The sequence below is a fragment of the Macaca fascicularis genome, chromosome 4, assembly GCF_037993035.2.
Source record: "Macaca fascicularis isolate 582-1 chromosome 4, T2T-MFA8v1.1".
Taxonomy (NCBI): Eukaryota; Metazoa; Chordata; class Mammalia; order Primates; family Cercopithecidae; genus Macaca; species Macaca fascicularis.
The window spans coordinates 151833988-151854374 of record NC_088378.1 but is presented as its reverse complement, the minus strand read 5'-3'; the positions used below and the strand labels follow the sequence as shown (position 1 = coordinate 151854374).

Here is a 20387-nt window from a genome sequence, read left to right as displayed (position 1 = left end):
CTGAAGTGCTGGGATTACAGACATAAGCCACTGCTCCTGGCCAACTTCAGGTCTTTTTATTTGCCAAGTGGGGTGTACAAGCTAGGACATCACTGCTGATGTGATTATCTTCTACTCCCTTCCTATAGTCCTCAGTTGATCCTCCAAAAACATCAGATATTTTAAAAATATTGGCTTTCATGGACACCAAATAACTAGTTTCTAAAAGGCTCCTGGGAGAGCACTTTAACCGTAACTCTTGGTCAATGGTTCTTAACATTTTTTTAGAATAATTTCATATATGTGTGTTTATATAAATGTCTATTTAATATACAGATATACATGCATGCGTGCGCACACACACATACATTTCCCAGAAAAAAGAAACAAATTTGTCCAAAAGTCTCCAGCCAGCTTCTTCTCCGAAGTTAAGCCATCAAGCTGTGGCTCTGAAATGAAGCTCCTTCTCTCTAAAGTCCAACCGTAGTCCTGTCTACTGGCTGAATCTGGGGTTTTTATAGGTACCGGATGGGGCGGGACAGGGCCATGGGTTGTTTAGGAAAAGGCAATTTTCGGGCGGGAAAACAGGGATATAAGTTCTCACTTGGGGCCACGGTTTCAGGCTTTTCGGCTTGAGGGTGGGATTATGCCAGGGACCCACCTTTTTCTGCCTAGAATTTCTCTGTCCCTTGTCCCCATCAATGGAGACAACATAGTTGAACATCTGGCTAGTGACTACACTTTATATAAACCTATCAGAGAAAAACAGGTTCAAAAACAAAGATAGTGCTTCCAGGATCTGGGTCAACAGAGGTCTGGGAAAGAAAGGTAAGAGACCACTGCACAATTAGTTCAATTAACCTGAAACTGGAGAAGACTTCATTTCCCCATAGAAAGATTTCATAAATAGTAGTTAAGTATAATTGAAAACCAACCATAATCTACAGATATGTAGTTAAATAATTGGTTTTCGGTTGTCATTTTGGGTTTTTTGGGAGTGGAGGTTCTACCAAACTGTATTTATTTATAATGGGAAAAGATGCAGTCTTAATTCAACCAGCCAAATAAAGAACAAAGTTATGGAGCATAGCCAGTTCAAAGGTTAGGAAATGTCCTTATTATTTCCTGTTGCTTTCATTAATTAATACTTGGCTTCACAACACTATTTTTGTTTTGGAATTGACACTGTTTTTCTACAAGTCTTTAAAATTAATATGATAGGCCGGGCATGGTGACTCACGCCTGTAATCCCAGCACTTTGGGAGGCTGAGGCGGGTGGATCACTTGAGGTCAGGAGTTCGAGACCAGCCTGGTCAACACAGTGAAACCCCACCTCTACTGAAAATACAAAAATTAGCCAGGCGTTATGACAGGCGCCTGTAATCCCAGCTACTCAAGAGTCTGAGGCGGAAGAATCGCTTGAAACTGGGAGGCAGAGGTTGCACTGAACCGAGATCATGCCACTGCACTCTAGTCTAGGCAACAGAGCAAGACTCCATCTCAAAAAATAAATAAAATAAAATTAGTATGATATAGACAATGTTAAATGATTCTCCCCCATTATCTATGGATACCAGGTCGTGCATTATGCAACTTTACAGTATATTATGCTTATGAAAATTAAAATCATAGCATTTACTTCCATTGACTTTTGAAGCAATAAAACAAAAAAGATTAATTGACATTCTTTTCAACGTCAGTTGATGGTGAGATGAATGTTCTTAAATTCCAGTGCCTTAAAAAATTTGCAGATAGGCCAGGTATGGTGGCTGATGTCCACAATCCCAGCACTTTGGGGGCTGTGGTGGGAGGATCTCTTGAGCCCAGAAGTTTGAGACCAGCCTGGGCAACATAGTGAGATCCCTGTCTCTACAAAAAATAAAAAAATTAGCCAGGTGTGGTGGTGCACACCTGGAGTCCCAGCTACTCAGGAGGCTGAGGCAGGAGGATCACTGGCGCCTAGGAGGCAGAGGCTGCAGTAAGCTGTGATCCTGCCACCACATTCTAGCCTGGGCAACAGAACAAGACCCTATCTCTAGAAAAAAACAAAAGTGCAAATAGCAAATTAAAATAGACATACATAATAAATATGTGACTGTGTAGATCCTTTGGTTTGGCCAGCAATGGCCTCTCTGAGGAGGTGACATCTAAGTTAAATGTGAGTAAGGAGTAGCCTTGTGAAGATACTAGGAAAGAGGAGTTGAGGCTGAGGAAACCGCTCACACAAACACCTTCAAAAGAAAATGAGCTTGGAGAAACCAAAAGGAAGGCCCTACAGCTTGAAGCATCATAGGTGAGAAGACTTGTAGGAAATGAAGTAGGCCAGGTGGTCAAGATCATGGCAAGGTTTATAAGCCAGGATAAGGTCTATAGAGCAAGGTAAGCCATAAATATTAATTCCTATATAGTGAGATTTGAGGATATTGGATTCTTGTTTGCCTCTGAAATATTGCGAATGCATAGCTACAACCAATTAAAACAGGAAGTGACATATGAGCTGAGGTCATGGTGAGAAGAGAGTAGCTTATTCTTGTTTTTTATTGCTATATAGCATGCCAGTGTGAGGGTTATCATCATTCTTTGAATTTATGGAGAGACATCATCTAGTCATTAATGAAGAAAGTTTTTACAAGGGTGATATTGTTGTAGCTATAAGTAAATAAACATCCGTTACCTTTCAGCTCATAAGATAATGAATACAAGTGATATTATTGAACACCACAGTCATGTTCATTGGAAAACTAGTTAAGAACCTTGTATATTGATAATAGGAATTAACATTTATTGAGTGATTACTATATGCAGACACTGTCCCAAGCATTTTATTGACATTTCATCTCATCTTCATGGCATTCCTACAGTAGACGGTGTGCATATCAAGGCTATAAGTGAAGCCTGTATTTAAGAGCCAACTGGGCCAAAAGGGTAAGCACAACTTCAGCACATCTGATTGCTTTCCATACCTAGCGTACACAGTTTCTTCTGTCTTTGAACACGGTTTTCATAAAATACAAAATCCATTGTGCTTAGTAAAACAAAACCTGAGTTGTAACATTCTACTTTCATAATTCCCTTTGCTGATAGAGACTGATTTATGGATTACGGAGTTATATATTTTTCTACAGCCTCTGGAAGAAAGGAATGCCACTCGTATATATATTAAAGTATACATAAAACAGAATTTCTAGCCTTATCTCAAACTTTTTCACTTTTTATTTATTCAGGGAATGCTAATATTAGATTATTATTTACCTTGTTCTATATATCAATTATTTCAAAAGAGAAATTCATGAATGTCATATGTGTATGTGTGAACTAAGAATATATTTATAAGTACACTAACAATTTTTTTTCCTTTTCCTGAGACAGAGTCTCACTCTGTCACCCAGGTTGGAACGCAGTGTTGCGATAGTGGCTCACTGCAGCCTCACCCTCTTGGGTCATGCGATCCTCTTGCCTCAGCCTCCTAAGTAGTTGGGACTCCAGACGAGCACCACAATGCCTAGCTAATTTGTTGTAGAGACAGGGTCTTATGCTGTTGCTCCAGCTGGTCTTAAACTCCCGGGCTCAAGCGGTCTTCCTGCCTCTGCCTCCCTAAGTGCTGTGACTACAGGCCATGAGTGTACTAACAATTCTTCCAAGAGTAAGTCTGATTTCAGATTTAGAAGGAAAGATTAAGACAGGTCTAGTTTCATTGTCTCTCAGATCCTGCCAGAGTACATCATAGAGCTTTTTAGGACAGGAATTAGTAACCCATAAATATAAAGAGGACAGGCTAGGAGGGGAAACCCCACTACAAAGTTGTGACAGCTGGGGAGTAGCTGGAAATTGGCAGCTTACCTCACCAACCTGAAGAAACCTAAGTGCCAACCTAGCAGTGGGGAAAAACCAAAACCCAAGCTATGAACCAACTTCATATATACCAGAGAGTCCTCAAACGGTCAAGGAATTGGCTGGCACTTTTGAAAGGGAGAATGAAGTAGGAAATGAGGGCACTAAAATAAGGATTGTTTAAAACTACTTAAGAAGCAGCAGCTGGATTGCCCCATTCCCTCCCCAGCTCAGGCTTACAAGTAGCATCTCCTCATTCACACCAACAGAAGACTGCAGGCTCATTCTTTGAGGGGAAAATGAAAAGTCTCTGGACGGAAGAACCTGCAGTACAATTGAGGGCAAGGAGAATTCAGTGCCTATATAGATATCGAATGCCCGCTTTGTTCATTTAGCAGCTAGAATGCTGGCAATCTTGCACACCTTTCCTTGTTGGCAACAGTTTAGAAGAGTTTCTTTGGGAAACCTGATCAGTTCAATACTTAGAGATGTTGACATCAGAGGTTCCATAATTAAACAGTTCAGCCAGATCATCCTGTATTGAGACTCATAATTGACAAACGCAGCTACAGGCTCAGAATTTTCAATCAGCTTTTATTTTCTGGGTTGGGGGGACGGGGTTTAGATTAAACGATTCTTTTTTTTTTTTTTAATTTTATTTTACTTTAAGTTCCAGGATACATGTGCAGAACGTGCACGTTTGTTATATAGGTACACGTGCCATGGTGGTTTGCTGCACCTATCAACCCATCATCTAGGTTTTAAGCCCCACATGCATTAGCTATTTGTCCTAATGCTCTCCCTCCTTTTGCTCCCCACTCACCCTGACAGGCCCTGGTGTGTGTTGGTCCTCTCCCTATGTCCATGTATTCTCATTGTTCAGCTCTAACTTATGAGTGAGAACATCCGGTGTTTGGTTTTCTGTTCCTGTTTTAATTTGCTGAGGATGATCAGTCAACTTTTTAAGCCTCTTACTCTTAAACATAAGTAGCAATCAAGGATTACCAAATACCCGAGGAAAGCCCTAACTAACACAAAGAACAGGACCAAAGCAAACAGATAGGAATGGAGTGATAGAGAAAATAAAAAATAAGAAAGAAATAGGACTGGGCAGGAAGAAGAAAACTTAAAAAAAAAAAAAAAAGTTACTGATATTCTCACATAAATGAGAGAAGATGTTTTATTCATGAAATAACATTGAGATATCTTCAAAAAAGTGATTGGGAGAGCAAAAAAGAATTCTTAGAAATTAAAAACATGGTAGCAAAGGTAAACATTCAATAGAATTAGAAGGTTAAAGTAGAGAAAATCTCTACTTTAGAGTAGAGAAAGTAGAACCAAAAAAAAACAAGATGAAAAATAGTAGGAAAAATATAGAAAAATCAAAGAACCAATCCGGGAAGAGTCCAACATTCAAATAATAGTAATTCCAAAACAGAGTAAACAAAGAAAGGAAGAAATTGGCAATACATAATTCAAGGACATTTCTAGTGACTGAAGGACATGAATCAACAGACTGAAAGCGATCACCACGGACCCAGCATTATGGATGAAATGTACACCCATGCCAAGACAAGAGAGAAAAGCCAGGTCACATTCAAAGGACCAGGACTCAAATTTCAAATTGACTTCAAACTTATCAACAGCACCCAGAGAAGAAATGCGTGATTCCTTCCCTATTTTGAAGAGAAATGCTTTTCATCCTAGAATTTTGTACCCACCAAAGTATTCATCAGATTTCAGGATACTCCTTTCTCAGGAAGCCTTTAGAGAATTTTGGACATCATGAACACAAGAGAGTTAGCTAAGAAAGAAGATACAAATATGTGGGATAAAGGAAACAGCAGACTCAGCACAGATGAGAGGTGAGCGAAATCTCCAGGATGGTAGTAAATGGGACAGCCATGTATCAGAGCTTGAGAATAGACAGATTAAACCAGAATGTGCCAGAAAGGTCCAGAGGAAACTTCTTCAAGAAGATGAAAAGGATAGAATGTTTATTGTGAATGTACTTCTTGAGAGGTGATTTAGATAAGTAGAAGAGAACTTGGATTGAATTGGTCATAAAGACATAGATAACTAACTGAGCTGCTTCTTTTTTTTGAGATAGGGCCTGTCTGTGTTCCAGACTGCAGTGCAGTGGCATGATCATGGTCATGGTTCACTGCAGCCTTGAACTTCCGGTCTCAAGTAATCCTCCCACCTCCCACCTTAGCCTCCTGAGTAGCTGGGTGGGACTGTAGGTGCACCACCACACTTGGCTTTTTTTTTTTTTTTTTTTCTTTTGAGACAGGGTCTTACTATCTTGTCCAGGCTGGTCTCAAACTCCTGTCCTCAAGCTATCCTCCCACCTTGGCCTACCAAAGTGCTGAGACTACAGGTATAAGTCACTGCACTTGTCCATCAAGCATATTGTTTAAATGACTCTTCAGAGAAAACAAAATATACAGACAAGAAAATATAATTAGATATGACATGGGTAAAATCTGAATGGCATGTGTATGATCATGGGAAGTGGAGGTAAGAAATATATACATAGAGTGGGCAGGGGAGGGAATGCAAGCTCATCTTCCCTAGAGGGAAGTTAGGAGATAGTATCTAGTAGTAAAAAATTACCATTAGCAAAAATGACATGTTACTTGGCTTAATATGGAAGTAAATACCAAAATTTGGTATTTACTTCTAAGGAAGCAGAAATGGGAAAGGGAAGCTGGGAAGCTATGTGGAGCTGGTTGGTTCTTAGATCATATACACGGATAACTGATTTTGAAAAAAACTGAAAAAATAAGCAAATGCTTTAGGGGGTTTAAGATTAACAGAGTTGCTAAAACAAACAACATACACAAAAATAGGCAAACTCTCCAAAATAGAATCTTATTTAGGTGTACATGAAAATAAAGAGCTAAAAAGATGCTAGAGCTGAAAAAGAAACAAAAAGAACATGTAGCTTCCTCTACAATAAATAGAATGATAAAGAACTTCTAAACTGCCCAGGAATTTCAAACGAAAAAATGAAGATGTTTATGGTCTTGGCTGTCAGTGATAGAAGAAGCTGATAGATCCAGACAATGGGTAAAGAGATGGGGTTTAATTTACTAATAAAATACACAGAGCAGATACTCAAATCTTTAAAATTAATAAATGCTTATTAACATATAGTTATTATAGTTTGAAAATATAAAGCACTATCTGTGTCAAAAGAATGTTTGGACTTTGACACTGATTAAACTTACTTTAAGCATAACTCCTTTAAAATTATCACAATCAGATAGTTCATTGAGCTCTTCTAAGATACTCCTGTCATTTTACATTCTAAGCATGTTGTGTGTTTTACATTCTAAACATGTTTTGTGTTAAACCAACTGACTTTCTTAAAAAACACCTTAGGATCCTCTTCCAATGAGAAAACAGAAAGCATACAGTATATGCAATAAGTGGATGGTTAGGACCTCTTGCTTCTTCGTTATGTCTCTCTGAAGAGTTAAGGAAAAGAGAGAAAGGTGGAGATGAGGTTGGCAGGGATGGGAGAGCAGTATCCCAAGGCTGAGTGGCGAGGCCTAGGCTAAGCCCCTGAAAGTATGGAGAGGATGAATGAAGAATAGTAGGACTTTAACCTTCAGGAGGTCTGTGATGGTGGACTTGAAGCATCACTTTCTGCCTGGTTGCTTGTTACTTAAAATGGCCAGGCCTGTCATTTGATACAGAAACCTACACTGTTTGGGCATCCTTTTCCCGCTTGTGTGAACATGGGTTGATTTCTGAAAGAGTGATTATATAACACAAATTATATATAACTGGAGTTGTTTTAGGTGTTAGAATGGGTGCAGGGGGAAGCTCAGCTACTTTATTTTTCTCTTGCTTTGCTCTTCTGTAATTTCCTAGCCTCTTGGCCCGCCTTTACCCCCCACCCGCCTCTTGCCCCTACACACATAAGTACCTGTACCCCTCCTGCTGATGGCTGACAATGTTGCTTGGCAAAGAGCCAACTTCAGAAATTTTCGTCCACTGGCTATCTCCGTAGTATCTTTTGCTCTACAACATAAAAAAGAATCGACTGATTTCTGAAGTGACATAAAGACGAGAGAATGGAGAAGATTGAGCTGTATATTAAATTGCTTTGTGCTTATCAAATAAAGACTCCTTTGTCATAAAGGCCAAAGATAAAAAAGAAAATGTGTATGTTTAATATATGGAACAAAAATAAGTTTATTTTTGACACAGTACTTGAGGGGAAGATAGGTCAAAAAGCCCAGCCACCCCTGAAATGAATTTTAGACTCTTATTATTGGTTTGATGGGGCAGAGAGAGATACCAGTGATGGTTGCATTGCTGATAGAAATGATTTTTTACAGTAGGTGCTAAATTAGATGTAGAAAGGAGAGTTATCAAACCTACATTGTCATGTCTGACCTTCCAGGTCCCAGTCGAGGAATCATCATAAAAACGAGTTGTGGGCTTATCTAGAGACGCAGCAATAACTGGCAGAGAACAATTTTCGAGCTTCTCTTCAAATGGGGTGACACCAGGGGTTATTCGGGGTCATGAGGGAGATGCATTGGCTTTGATCAGTTTTTAGAACTGTATAGCAGCTTATCTGTGGGTCAGAGAAATTTCGTTTTCTCCATTCTTTTCTCATCACTTTTTCCCTTGGGTGCGATGTGGATTAGCATCTGGAAGCTGATATGAGGCTCTGAGCATTAATAGAGTTTGCACAGATCCAGACTCTGTTTTCACAATCCTGGGCTCAGGCTCAGACTCACTGAATGTTAGATTCAGTAAAGGCACGTTACCATCTCTCCATACATAAAAGGAAGAGAAATACTTAATGACAATATAGAAATACATAGAACTCCAGGATACTAATTAGCAAAACTCACACTGCATTTATTTTATCCAGTTGCACAGTGTTACTCTCTCATAGTTACATCTCTAACATAACTTCCTTTTTTAACTTTGTGTTTAATTATATTGTCTGTCTTTACCAAAATAATTTATTGGTATCAGGCATTATTATTATTAAGCAAATGGTAAAAAAATTAAATAAATAAAACCACTTGTTGTCACCCTTCCTAATTTGAACTTTGAAAACGAAATTAAAAACAGTGTAGTACATAGATAGCAGTGAATTTGTTGCCCCACACTATCTGCTGGGTTTTGAGGATGGGACAGACTTTGAGAGTTTTAGCACTGTAACTGCTAATTTTTCTAAAATAGCAGTGCGAGAATAGTTATCTTGTCATGTGTTAAAGGAACATTTTAAATTTTAGAAATAACTGAAACTTCTTCATGCATTGGTAATATTTATATCAAGAATGTATCCAGAAATACTAAAATTATTGGAAAGTAAAATTCAACAAGTCTTGGATTAAGCCCTATTTGCTTTGCTTTATCAAACAGTTTAGATTCGGGATATTCAAAGGGGCGAGGACATTGATGGGGACACAGTATTTATTCTTGTAGTCTCAGTTATTTGGGTATGTTATAAAACCTAGTGTCTTCAGCCCAGCGTGGTGGTTCACACCTGTAATCCTAGCACTTTGGGAGGCTGAGGCAGTTGGATCACCTGAGGTCAGGAGTTTAAGACCAGCCTGACCAACATGGTGAAACCCTGTCTCTACTAAAAATACAAAAAGAAGGGGGCGTGGTGGCAGGCATCTGTAGTCCCAGCTACTTGGGAGGCTGAGACAGGAGAATGGCTTGAACCTGGGAGGCAGAGGTTGCAGTGAGCTAGAGTGTGCCACTGCTCTCCAGCCTGGGTAACAGAGCAAGACTCTGTCTCATAAAAAAAAAAAACAAATACAAAAAAAAACTAGTGCCTAATATATGTATATGTGGGCAGCAAATCAGTTGTCTGGCTACATTCTGGACTGCAATTGATTGTTTATTTACTTACTTTTTTAAGGTAAGGGTTAACCATGCTATATAGCTGTTGATTTTTTCCTTTCCTAATATTTTTCTCTCAACAAAAGATACTAAATGCTGTCATTCCCCTGTTCTCTATGGAACTTGTCATTGGAGAAAGGAGCAATCTTTATGAGAGTGCAAACATAGTAAAAAGAAATTCATGCCTTGAATATAAATGGACTCAAAGCAAAATCCCTGGGAAACATGTTTCAAATTCTGGAATTTTTACAATTATTGTCTTGAAGTACTATTTATAGTTATAAAAGTAATAATTCCATCCAGCACAAAAATTTGCATTAGACTTAGTAATCTGGTGAGCAGTGTTAATACCAAATGTCAATATTCAGAACTTTTGGAATTAATCCAACAAACATTTATGCACTTATTGTGTGCCTGCTTGCTTGGTTAAGTATAGTAATTATTTCTTCCCACTGGTTTGAAAGCTCTATTGAGTCCAGTGGCCTCATCCAGCTTTCTTTCTGTCTCACTAGTATGATGCCTGCACAATGGGCACACAGTAAATATGTTGAATGAATATGTCATTCAATTAATCACCTAAGTTTTAGAGCTCGGCGAATGGATTTTAGATATAAAGGATGAGAATGGAGACAGAAACTGGTTGGGAGGCTCTTATGAAGAATAGAAACAGCAATTGAATATCTACTCACAGAGGAATGACCAAGTAGTGCTGAGGTGGCCTAAGTCGCCAAGTGCTCAGGGATTGAGTGATTTAACTATATAAGGTGGGAGTGGGAGATTGTAGGGGGAATGAAGGACAAAGCAATGTGGAAGCTCAGGTTACTGACAAGAAATAGATTGAAGTGTTGTGTCTGAATTTAGAACCTGGAGGAAAAAGGTGACCTGAATGGATAGTTTGAAGAACTAGAAGTTTCAATGAAGGTAAAACTGAAATGTTGTGAACTTAAAGGGGTACACGGCCTGTTTTTTTGTTTTTTGTTTTTTGTTTTTTTGCCATCTCCCATATGCAAGGCACTTGAATAAAGTGTTACTGAAGGAAGGGATGCTATCCAGATGACCGACACGTAGTTTCTTTCTTCGAGGTGGAGTTAACTCACGATGAAAGTGGTAAAGAGATCTCTGGAAGCACATAGGTGGGTTCTTTCTGTTTGGGAGGATCCTGCATGGAAGAAGTGATCTTTGAATTGGGACCTTTGGAATGAATTTAATACATGGAGATGGTGGCAGGGGCATTCCAGGCAGAGGGAGTAGCATTAGCAAGATGTGGAGTCAGAAAAATGCAGGGTCTCTAAGGAACAAGACATTGCCTTTGGTGTTAGCTGGAAAAGTGGGACAAGCTTGAATGCAGAAGTTGAAATTCGATTCTCTGAGCAGTAGGGAGTCCTAAACGGAAGAGTGCCTTAGTTGACCATGCATTGTAAAGCTTACTCTGGCCTCAGTAAAGGGGGATTAAACAAAGGTTCTAAACTCTGGCTTCACATTCGCATCACCTGGAGAAAGTTTTAAAACCCGACTCCTGGGCTGCACCCTGTATCAATTAGGATATCCGGCACTGGGACCCACACCTCAGTATTATTTAAAGCCCCAGGTGATTCCAATTTGTAGCCAGGGTTGCAAACCAACGGTTTAGAGCAAGGGTTAGCAAACTCTAAAAAAGGGCCACATAGTAAATATTTTCAGCTTTATAGGCTGTACATTTTCTGTTGCGACCATTCAACTCTGCCATGACAGCAGTAAAGCAACCATGGACAATGTTAATAAAGGAATGAGCATGACTGTGTTCCAATAAAACTTTATGTATATAAATTTGAATTTCATACAATTTTTATGTGTCACAAATATTCTTGTGCTTTTTATTTTTTTTTTCAGCCATTTTTAAATGTACAGACAAATTACAGACTATACAAAAGGCAGCCAGTAGTATTTGGCCCACAGGTCATATTTTGCCAACCATTGATTTAGAGGGTGAAGATTGGACACAGGTAGTCCAGGAAAGAAAACAATACTATAATAATCCAGATAAGACATACAGTTAACAATTGTGGTCAGTTAGAAGGGCAGAGTGAAGGTTAGTGATATTGAATTAAGATTTATGGCAACTCATGTTCTTGTGGGCTACTTTTGAGCACCCAGAAGTTGTCAGACAAAGGACGTTTGAATGAACTATTGTGGTGTACTTACTGCCCTTTGACTTTGTCTTTTTATTTTGCAGGGATTTGACCTATGTTTTAAGGCTGTTTCTGGCCTAACTGCTAGTAAAGGCTAATCATTTTGGCAACACTTATTACTATAAATTAGTTAAGTCTCTTGCTTTCCTCATGTGCTAGCCTTGCCTTTGTTACCAAATAATGACCTTTCCTTGCAAAGAAATGTTCTCTTTAGAAAATAAAATGGGGTTGATAGGAGAAGGTATGGCAACCTACATTTTATCACACATCACTGAATTAACACAGAATTCTCTATTTGCATTTTCTTCAGCATTTGTTGCCTAGTTAAATACCTGCCAGGATAAATGGTGCCTGCTCCTCTCCCACCCCCACTCCCTGTCCCCTGTGAAAATGAGAGGCTGATGGTTGCAACTTCCTTCCTCTAAGGTTATTTTAGAAACTGTAAGGCTGAAAAAAAAAAAAAAAAAGTATTTCCCACTGATATCTACTGTGATTTAAAATCAGCTATACATTTGCACATTTGCTTGGTTATTTTATTTGAATATCATTACAGTTGGGTGAACAAATTCACTTACCTATTTTCTAACTTCCACTCTTAGAGAAGTCTACTGTTTTGGTGTCCTCTAAGAAATGCTTACTCTATGCCCCCACCACTTGGATATGGGAGAAACTGAAGACCCTGATAACTTTCCTTGAATCTGCTGTAAATGGATGGAGAGAAAGAAATTCAAGACAGCAGTCAAAAGCATTTATGGTCATCTTAGTTATTTTGCAGACCTACCTAGAGAGTAAGGGGTAAAAAAAAATATGGCATAGAGCCACAGCCTCCTTGTTCTTTGTTTTCCCTGCCACCCTCACAGTAATTTCTCATAAAAGAATAAGGAAGTATTATATGTGCCTTATGAAGGAAAAGCAGATGAGATTTTGAAGAGTTTGCCTGTTTCCTTGTGTATTTTGGGATTTTTTTTTTTATCACTAACTGTATTTTACATCATTGATGTTATAATTGATTTCTAAAATTTGAGGTTCATGGTTTAAATCCCAGGGACTTTTTTTCCCCTTCTTCTCATTGATCTTAAATGAGTATTATCATCTTAGGGACACTATCAAAATATGTATAATATAAAAGTGAGATTGTGATTGAGCGCTGATATTTTCAAGTACTTTTAATTAAGCTTCTGATGCTTTACACATTGATAACACAATAAAAAGTCCAGTGTATTAAATTAGCTTTCCATTTATTTTTCAGAAGCACTTACCAGCTAGGGAACTAAATATACAGTAGCAGGTTGTACTGCAGCCACAGCCTTACTGTGCCCCAGAGGAATTCTTACATAGAGAGTCCATTCTTTTATGGAAAGGAAGAGGTCAAGAAATAAGGCAAAGCTGCAGGCATAATACAGAGATTAAAATGACTGATAGAATTCAGAACACAGAATGGCAGTAGCTGAAAGACAGTGGGGAACCGATCCAGAATCATAGAGGCTAACAGTTGGAAGAGACCTTTGGGATCATCTTGACTAGTGTTTCTCATCTTTGGCCACACTTTGGAAATACCCGAGAGCTTTTAAATAATACACTTTTGTCCAGGCCCCAGAAGACCAATTAAGTCAGAGTCACTGGGGATTAGGATTGAAGCTTTGGTATATTTTAAAGATTCGCTAATAGTTCTAACCTGCAACAAGGATTGAGAAGCAGTGGCCAAATCTAGCGTCTTCATTTTATATAGGAAGTACAGAGCAGATACCTGGCCCAAGACCAAACAGCTATTGTTCGCTAGGATTTTAACCTCAATCTTCTTATCTTCTTGCCTCCATCGCTCTACATTCTCCCTGTGTGATCCCATCCCTGTCCTGCTTTAAATTACACCAATATGCTCATGACTCCCAAGTCCTTTATATCTAACTTCCTTCTTATTTTCTCTCCAAATGTCTTACAGCCTCCTCAAGTGCCCTATATTCAGAACTGAATTATCTTTTTTTCCCCCAGTCTCCAAACCCGTCTCAGTCTAGATTCTTCTGTCAATGAAGGGTACTTCTCCTGTTTGGTTATCTGTGCCAGTAGCCTGGGAGTCCTCTTCTGCTCATGCCTCTCTGTACTCCTATCTAATCAGTTACCAAGAGCTGTCCATCCTGCTTCCCAGCTGTTAATCAGATCTGTCCCGCCTTCTTCCCTTGCCCCTAGCTTAATTTAAGGTGTTATTTTTTTTCTGAGTGATTTTGCAACAGCCTCTCCTACTGTCTTCAGCTACTTGCCTTTGTCCCACTTGGGCTTTATCTTTAACACCATTAGGAAGCTCTTTCTGAAGCACAAATTGGATCATTTGTCACTGTATTTTTTGCATTATGTGTTCTAATCATTTAGCCATTTCTTCAGCCCAACTAGGTACTCCCTTTTCTCTCTGTCTCCATGTACCTATATTCAGTCTTCTTCGTTATAGTCTATAAAAGCATAATCTATCTATGGAATCAGTTCTTTTATGCCTGCTTTTATCAAACACTGAACTCTCCCATCAGAAATAACATTTTCCTTCTTCAACCAAATGCTGTCACATTGCTGACTAAATGTAATGGGCCCAGCATTGCCCACACCCTTATTTTGGAACCCACCCCCGCAGGAAGTTCCCAAGGTAAACATCAGACCTGCCTTAGCGTCAGTCCACATCCTTGGTAGTTAACACCTTCACTGCACTCAGTGTTTACTGGCTTCTTCATTTCCTATCCCTGACTTCAGTGTCTCTTATTGCATCTTAGTAAGCCCTTGTTCTCTGCGTGACTCTCCCAGTTCCTGACTAGTTCTTCACCAAGGACCCCTTGACCCTCAGTCACTTGTTGTTTTCATCTTGCACCTCTTGGCTCTTTCAGCCCTTTTGCCTTAGGATGTAGTTTTCTAACTTCTACTGTCTGTTTCTGTCATGTAGTAACTCACCAGTCCTGGAGCCCTAGCATGTATTACTTGGAATTGCACTCCAGTCTCTTTTGGAATTTTTTTCGGGCATAACTCTTGGTCCCCATTAGACCACCATTGCCTTTTTGCCTCAGGCACTCCTGTGTGACTCTATTCCGAACCTGATTGTCCAGTTCGTGAGTTGCCTTAGTTCCTTATCTTTTCCTCCTGCCTTTCTGCTACCTGCCAGTTGACAGGCTAACTACCTAGGCTCTCTACCAGAAAGGGAGCAGGAAAAATGCAGCATGCTGAAACTCAACCCTGCTCCTTTGGCTTCTTACCACAAAGTATGATGAAGGCTTGCGGAACATTTAAATTGTATTGTAATATACCTTAAACATATCAAACCCTTTGAAAACTTGTAGGCTTTATCGTTTTTAAGACTCTGTATGTAGAAATGAAGTCCATAGTCTTATTATAGCTTTTCCTTATAATAACACCGTTTTGTTTGGGAAAACTTTAATCAACAACTAGAGAATGGATACAGAAAGCATTGAATTGGTTTGGGGAACCAAAAGAAGTTAAGTTCGTGGATACTGCTAAAATTTGATTGGTTGTATAACCTCACATTCAGAATACAAGCTGTTATAACATGTGGAGCCTCTTTTAGAACTGAGCTCTGTTATGTATCTTTCATAAAAATTGAAATGATTACATTGTCTGGAAACCTGAACTGTTAAAAATACTCTCTTGGGGTCTTTAGTTTTGTTTGGTTTTGTCTGTAAAGGAGTTTAAACATGAGTATAAGAAAAAAAAAAAAAAAAAAAAGGTCATCAGTGTTTTCTGTCCTTGGAGAGTGGAATATGAAAGCAATTTATGAAGTGCCTGTAAGATGAAGATTACAGAGGTTCAGCTTCTCGGGAATCTAGAAGTTTTACCAAACATGCATACTGCCTCATTTTTTAAACCCACGGCAGCCCACATAGAATGCAGGACGCAGCATGTAATTACTTTTAAATATCCTCTCATCTCTGTGACCTGTACCTTGGGATTAATGATGAAGGTAACTTCAAGGTACCTTGTACAATTTGGGGAAAAATGTTTGCCATACTCACAGTACTCTGGCCACCCTTGTTACAAGTCCATCACGCAACTTAACATGTTTACTTTTTAAACGTTTGGAGAACTAACAGGTGGTTACATGACTGAGATGTTTGTTTTAACAGGCTAAAAACTGGGAGGTAATTTAGGCATACGCTATGATGCAATAGGAAAATACCTAATTATTCCATTTTTGGCTCAGCTTTTCGTTTCAGTTAAAACTGCTGATAGCAAGGCTCGACAGGTTTTGTAGAGTAGTTCTCTTAACATTGCCTACATAGGAGAAACTGGCTCACTAGTCATAATGGCCGTGTTTTAGTTACTTGTGTATGAAACTTACTTGGCTTTAGTGCTAGAACTTAGTAAAGGATTTCTTCTCAGAGCTTCTGTCATCAGCAGTTACAGTGTGAATACAGACAGCTCTGAAAGCCCCATATCTATTTCAGCATGCTCTAGAAAGCCACTTGGAGTGTTTTTTGCCTGTACATCGAAGCACTGAGGAGATATCCTGAAAACAAGACAGCTAATTGTTATTATGCTTGGTACATTCATCCCAGTGTTTCAGTATATAGGTTACGATTGGCTCTTGGAACTGTCCATTGAGCAAATAGAAGGAGCCAGGAATTTTGCAGGGTAGCTAGTTGTTCATGGGGTTTGGAGTTAAGGGACGACTTCCAGAAGCAGACATGGTCAGGGATAGAGATTCTAGATCAGGGGTGGTTACCTTTCTCTATAAAGGGCCATATAGTAAGGACTTTAGGATTTGTGGCTGCATTTCAATAAAACTTTTAAAAATAAAAATAAAAACAGGCAGCAGGTCGGATTGGCTACAGGTCCATAGTTTGCCAACCCCTGTTCTGGATTCCAGAAGATACTCCACTGTTGTGTGACTGATCTCAGAGGAAGAATAGCAGTGGTTTTCAGTTAACTGGGTGGATGCCTATAACCTTCAATATGCCAAGACTTCACAGTATTTGTATATAATAAATTTGTTGTCAGAAAAGGCATTGTTTCTTTACTGGGTCTTTGAGGCTAATATGCATAGTGTTATTTAGTTATCCTCCATTTATTTCCCAAAATTGAGGTACTTAGGATAAAAAGCATGTATAAGTGTTAGCCATCAAAGTAAAATCAAAACCTACATTAGGTCACACGAAACAACTTCTGAATATTCCTTTTCCACCTGCCAATGCAAGCTGGTCACTCAGCCGTTTCTGATAAGCCTCAGTTCTTGGGGCACCTCCTAAGTTTAATACTGATATGCTACCTATTTTATTTTATCTAGCATAATTTCCTTTCTGAAAATATTTTCCCCAGTGTTTTATATCAAGTCTCTTAACAAAGGAAGTGTTAGTCTCCATCATTTTTCTTCTGATTGAAGTATAAGCCAAGAACTGTTTCACCGAATAAGTGGGCATATGCAAAGAAAAGAAAAAATTATAAGCTAATGAAATTTTGATGGGCAAATGACCTGTTCAAAGCAGATTCCAAGGCTCACAGAACTAACATTTCATTAGCCACAGGAACTGTTTCCAGTTATCTTACTGATACATTTTTGCTCTCCAGGGGAAAGGAGTGTTAAATTACTTTAGAATTTGGTGGTCAGAAGCACTGCTCAGAGGTGGAGAGAGAAGGCAGGAATTTTGACTGAGCTGCAGGAGAGATGACTTTTCAGTGGGTGTCAGATGGTAGCAACAAGGCCAGGTGATTTGAAGGACTGCCACTGGAATTGTGACTTCAAAGACAGCTCTGAAATAGGGAAACTGATCTACAAGGAAACTCATACTATGAGTATGCACAAATGATTTTATTTACAAGGTGCTTATTAATATCGGGTCCAACTGCTTAACTAAGGAGATGCAGAAGATTATGTAGAGCTAGGCAGGGGTCTGCGGCACTGGGGAGGTATGATAGCTGTGTCCTTGAGGACACTAGAGGAGGTAGAAGATACTTCCCTAGAACACAGGATAGCAGTCTAGGATTCATTCACAAGTGATGACAGAAGCAGTCTCCTGGCAGTTGGAATAACATCAGAGTAGAAACAGAAGCAAGACAGGGGCAATGTTAAGGACCAACAGACCACCTGTGTGACAGAATTTCAAGATGTGGTTGTGGGCTAACCTATGATGGACAAGAAATAAATTCTGTTATTGCCAGCTAGGAAAATGTTCAATATCTGTTCTAAAAACATTGATTGCCTCTGTAAATTTAGAAACATTCTAACCTTTAAATGGAAGAGAGAAATTCTTGAGAATTACCAACTTAAGCTGAGATCCCTTCTCTCATTCACTGTTGCTGAGGGGGACAAATTGGTGCAATGTTTGTGGGGAGGAGGCAATTTGACTTTACCTGTTAAGGTAATACATGTGTGTATTGTCTGATCCTGAAACTGGATTTCCATAATTTATTATTTTTAAATACACTCAGGCTGGCAAAGATGTTTGTGCAAAGATTATGATTATATTAAAAAACTGAAATGAATTACAGAAAAGTTTGCATTTGTAAAGTTTTTGGATGTCAAAAACTTTGAAAAACTCCCTTTAGAGAATTGCTGATCTGTACGTACAACCAAGGAAGTTTTGCCAGGACAAATTGTGTAGTGGAAAAAGTAAATTTCAGAACAATGTATAGTCTTCCTTCCATAACTGCAAGTTCCACATCTGTGGATTCAACAAACAGGGCATCAAAAATATTTAGAAAAATTAAAAAGAACAGCCAGGCTTGGTGTGTCGCACCTGTGATCCCAGGTAGAGGCTGAGGCAAAAGGAGCACTTGAGCCCAGGAGCTCAAGGCTGCAGTGAGCGATGATCGTACCGCTGTACTGCAGCCTGGGCCACAGCGTGAGATCCTGTCTCTAAATAATAACGATAATAAGGGTACAATTTAAAATAATACACATAAAATACAGTATAACAACTATTTACATAGTATTTACATTGTATGAGATATTCTAAGCAATCTAGAGATGACTTAAAGCGTACAAGAGGATGTGTATAGGTTACATGCAAATTCTGCATTATTTGATATAAGGGGCTTGAGCATCAGTGGATTTTGGTATCTACGGGGAGTACTAAGGGATAGCTGTACATAGAATAATCTCTTTTCTTTGAAAGCAGTGGTAATCTGTGTGTGTGTGTGTGCGTGCGCGCATGTGTGTATGCATAGAAGATTCAGACCCGTACACAAATTGCTCATGGTGGTTATGGGGCAGGGATCACAGTGGATGAGGAAAAAGCCACTTTTATATTAACTAATTGGCTGTAGTAAGAAAACGTCTTACTTCTTGCTTGCCACAGACACACCCAGGAGCAGGGGATGGAGAGGGGACTCATGTAATGCCTGGGTTCAGCTTAAGAAGAGCATGTCATTAGAAGTGAAAAGAGCCTTCTCTTTTTTTGGGGGGTGGGGGATGGAGTCTCCCTCTGTCACCCGGGCTGGAGTGCCGTGATACAATATTGGCTCACTGCAACCTCTGCCTCCCAAGTTCAAGTGATTCTCCTGCCTCAGCCTCCTGAGTAATTTGGATTACAGACGTCCACCACCACACCTGGCTAATTTTTTTGGTAATTTTAGTAGAGACTGGGTTTCTCCATGTTGGCCAGGCTGATCTTGAACTCCTGGCCTCAAGCGATCCGCCCACTTCGGCCTCCCAAAGTGCTAGGATTACAAGCATGAGGCACCATGCTTGGCCAAAAGAACCTTCTCTTCATAACTAATCTATGAGGCTTATGTGTCATCATTACAGATATTAAGAGTTATATGCCTGTATAACTCATACATTCTTTTATTCATTAACCTAGCCAATATTTATTGAGTACCTACTGTGTGTAAAACACCATGCAAGGTACCTAGGCTATATAGCAGTGACACAATAAAGGTATCCTCACAGCTGCAAGCTCAAGCAGACAGACCCAAGCCATAACCAGGAAGCCTGAAGGAGGCGTATCGTGTAAATGAATGAATGTCTGTGCCCAATTCTGAGTAACAGCAGTTGGTATTACAATGAAAATAGAAGTGCCTGTGTATTAAATTTTCTTTCTTTTTCAGTTTTTTCTTCATTTTAGTCTTAGATATCTATTTTATGTATTTTCAAATACAGTTTTTGATGATGATTAGTGTTTTAGTTATGAAATCTTCTAGGAAGAGGTCACCTGGTTGTTCTGTGACAATGACCCACATAACCGTAAAGTGACTTTGGTTTTTAATTGCATCCCTGTGTCTCCTCAGCCTCCACAAAAGAAGAATCTCTAAAAAAATAAACAATATCTTTATATATGTAGATAGAGATATATACACACGTATATTTTTTATCTGCTGTCAACTGAATTGTTTGTATGTTGTTTTTGTTTTTTCTTTTCACAGAAAAAGCAAAGGACAAAAGATCTTTCTCGGGTATTTCATTCTTACAGTCCATATAATCACAAGGTAAGAGAAGCATGTTAATAGCATATTAAGTATTAAAGTCTTTCCGAATGTATAGTACAATTTTCACCAAGATACGGTGATTATGAAATACACTTGCCAATTACATTTATATTT

At 39.0% G+C, this 20387-nt stretch overlaps 1 protein-coding gene across 6 annotated transcripts in view; it reads left to right on the top strand.

Moving 5' to 3' along the window:
* Positions 1-20387, top strand: part of CDKAL1 (CDKAL1 threonylcarbamoyladenosine tRNA methylthiotransferase) — a 713545-nt gene that overhangs the window by 568060 nt on the left and 125098 nt on the right. For all 6 annotated transcript variants that reach the window (XM_074038810.1, XM_005553933.4, XM_045389964.2 and 3 more), the window contains one exon: positions 20211-20273. In XM_074038810.1, the coding sequence (XP_073894911.1) occupies positions 20211-20273 (63 nt within the window). The remainder of the gene's footprint in view (positions 1-20210; positions 20274-20387) is intronic.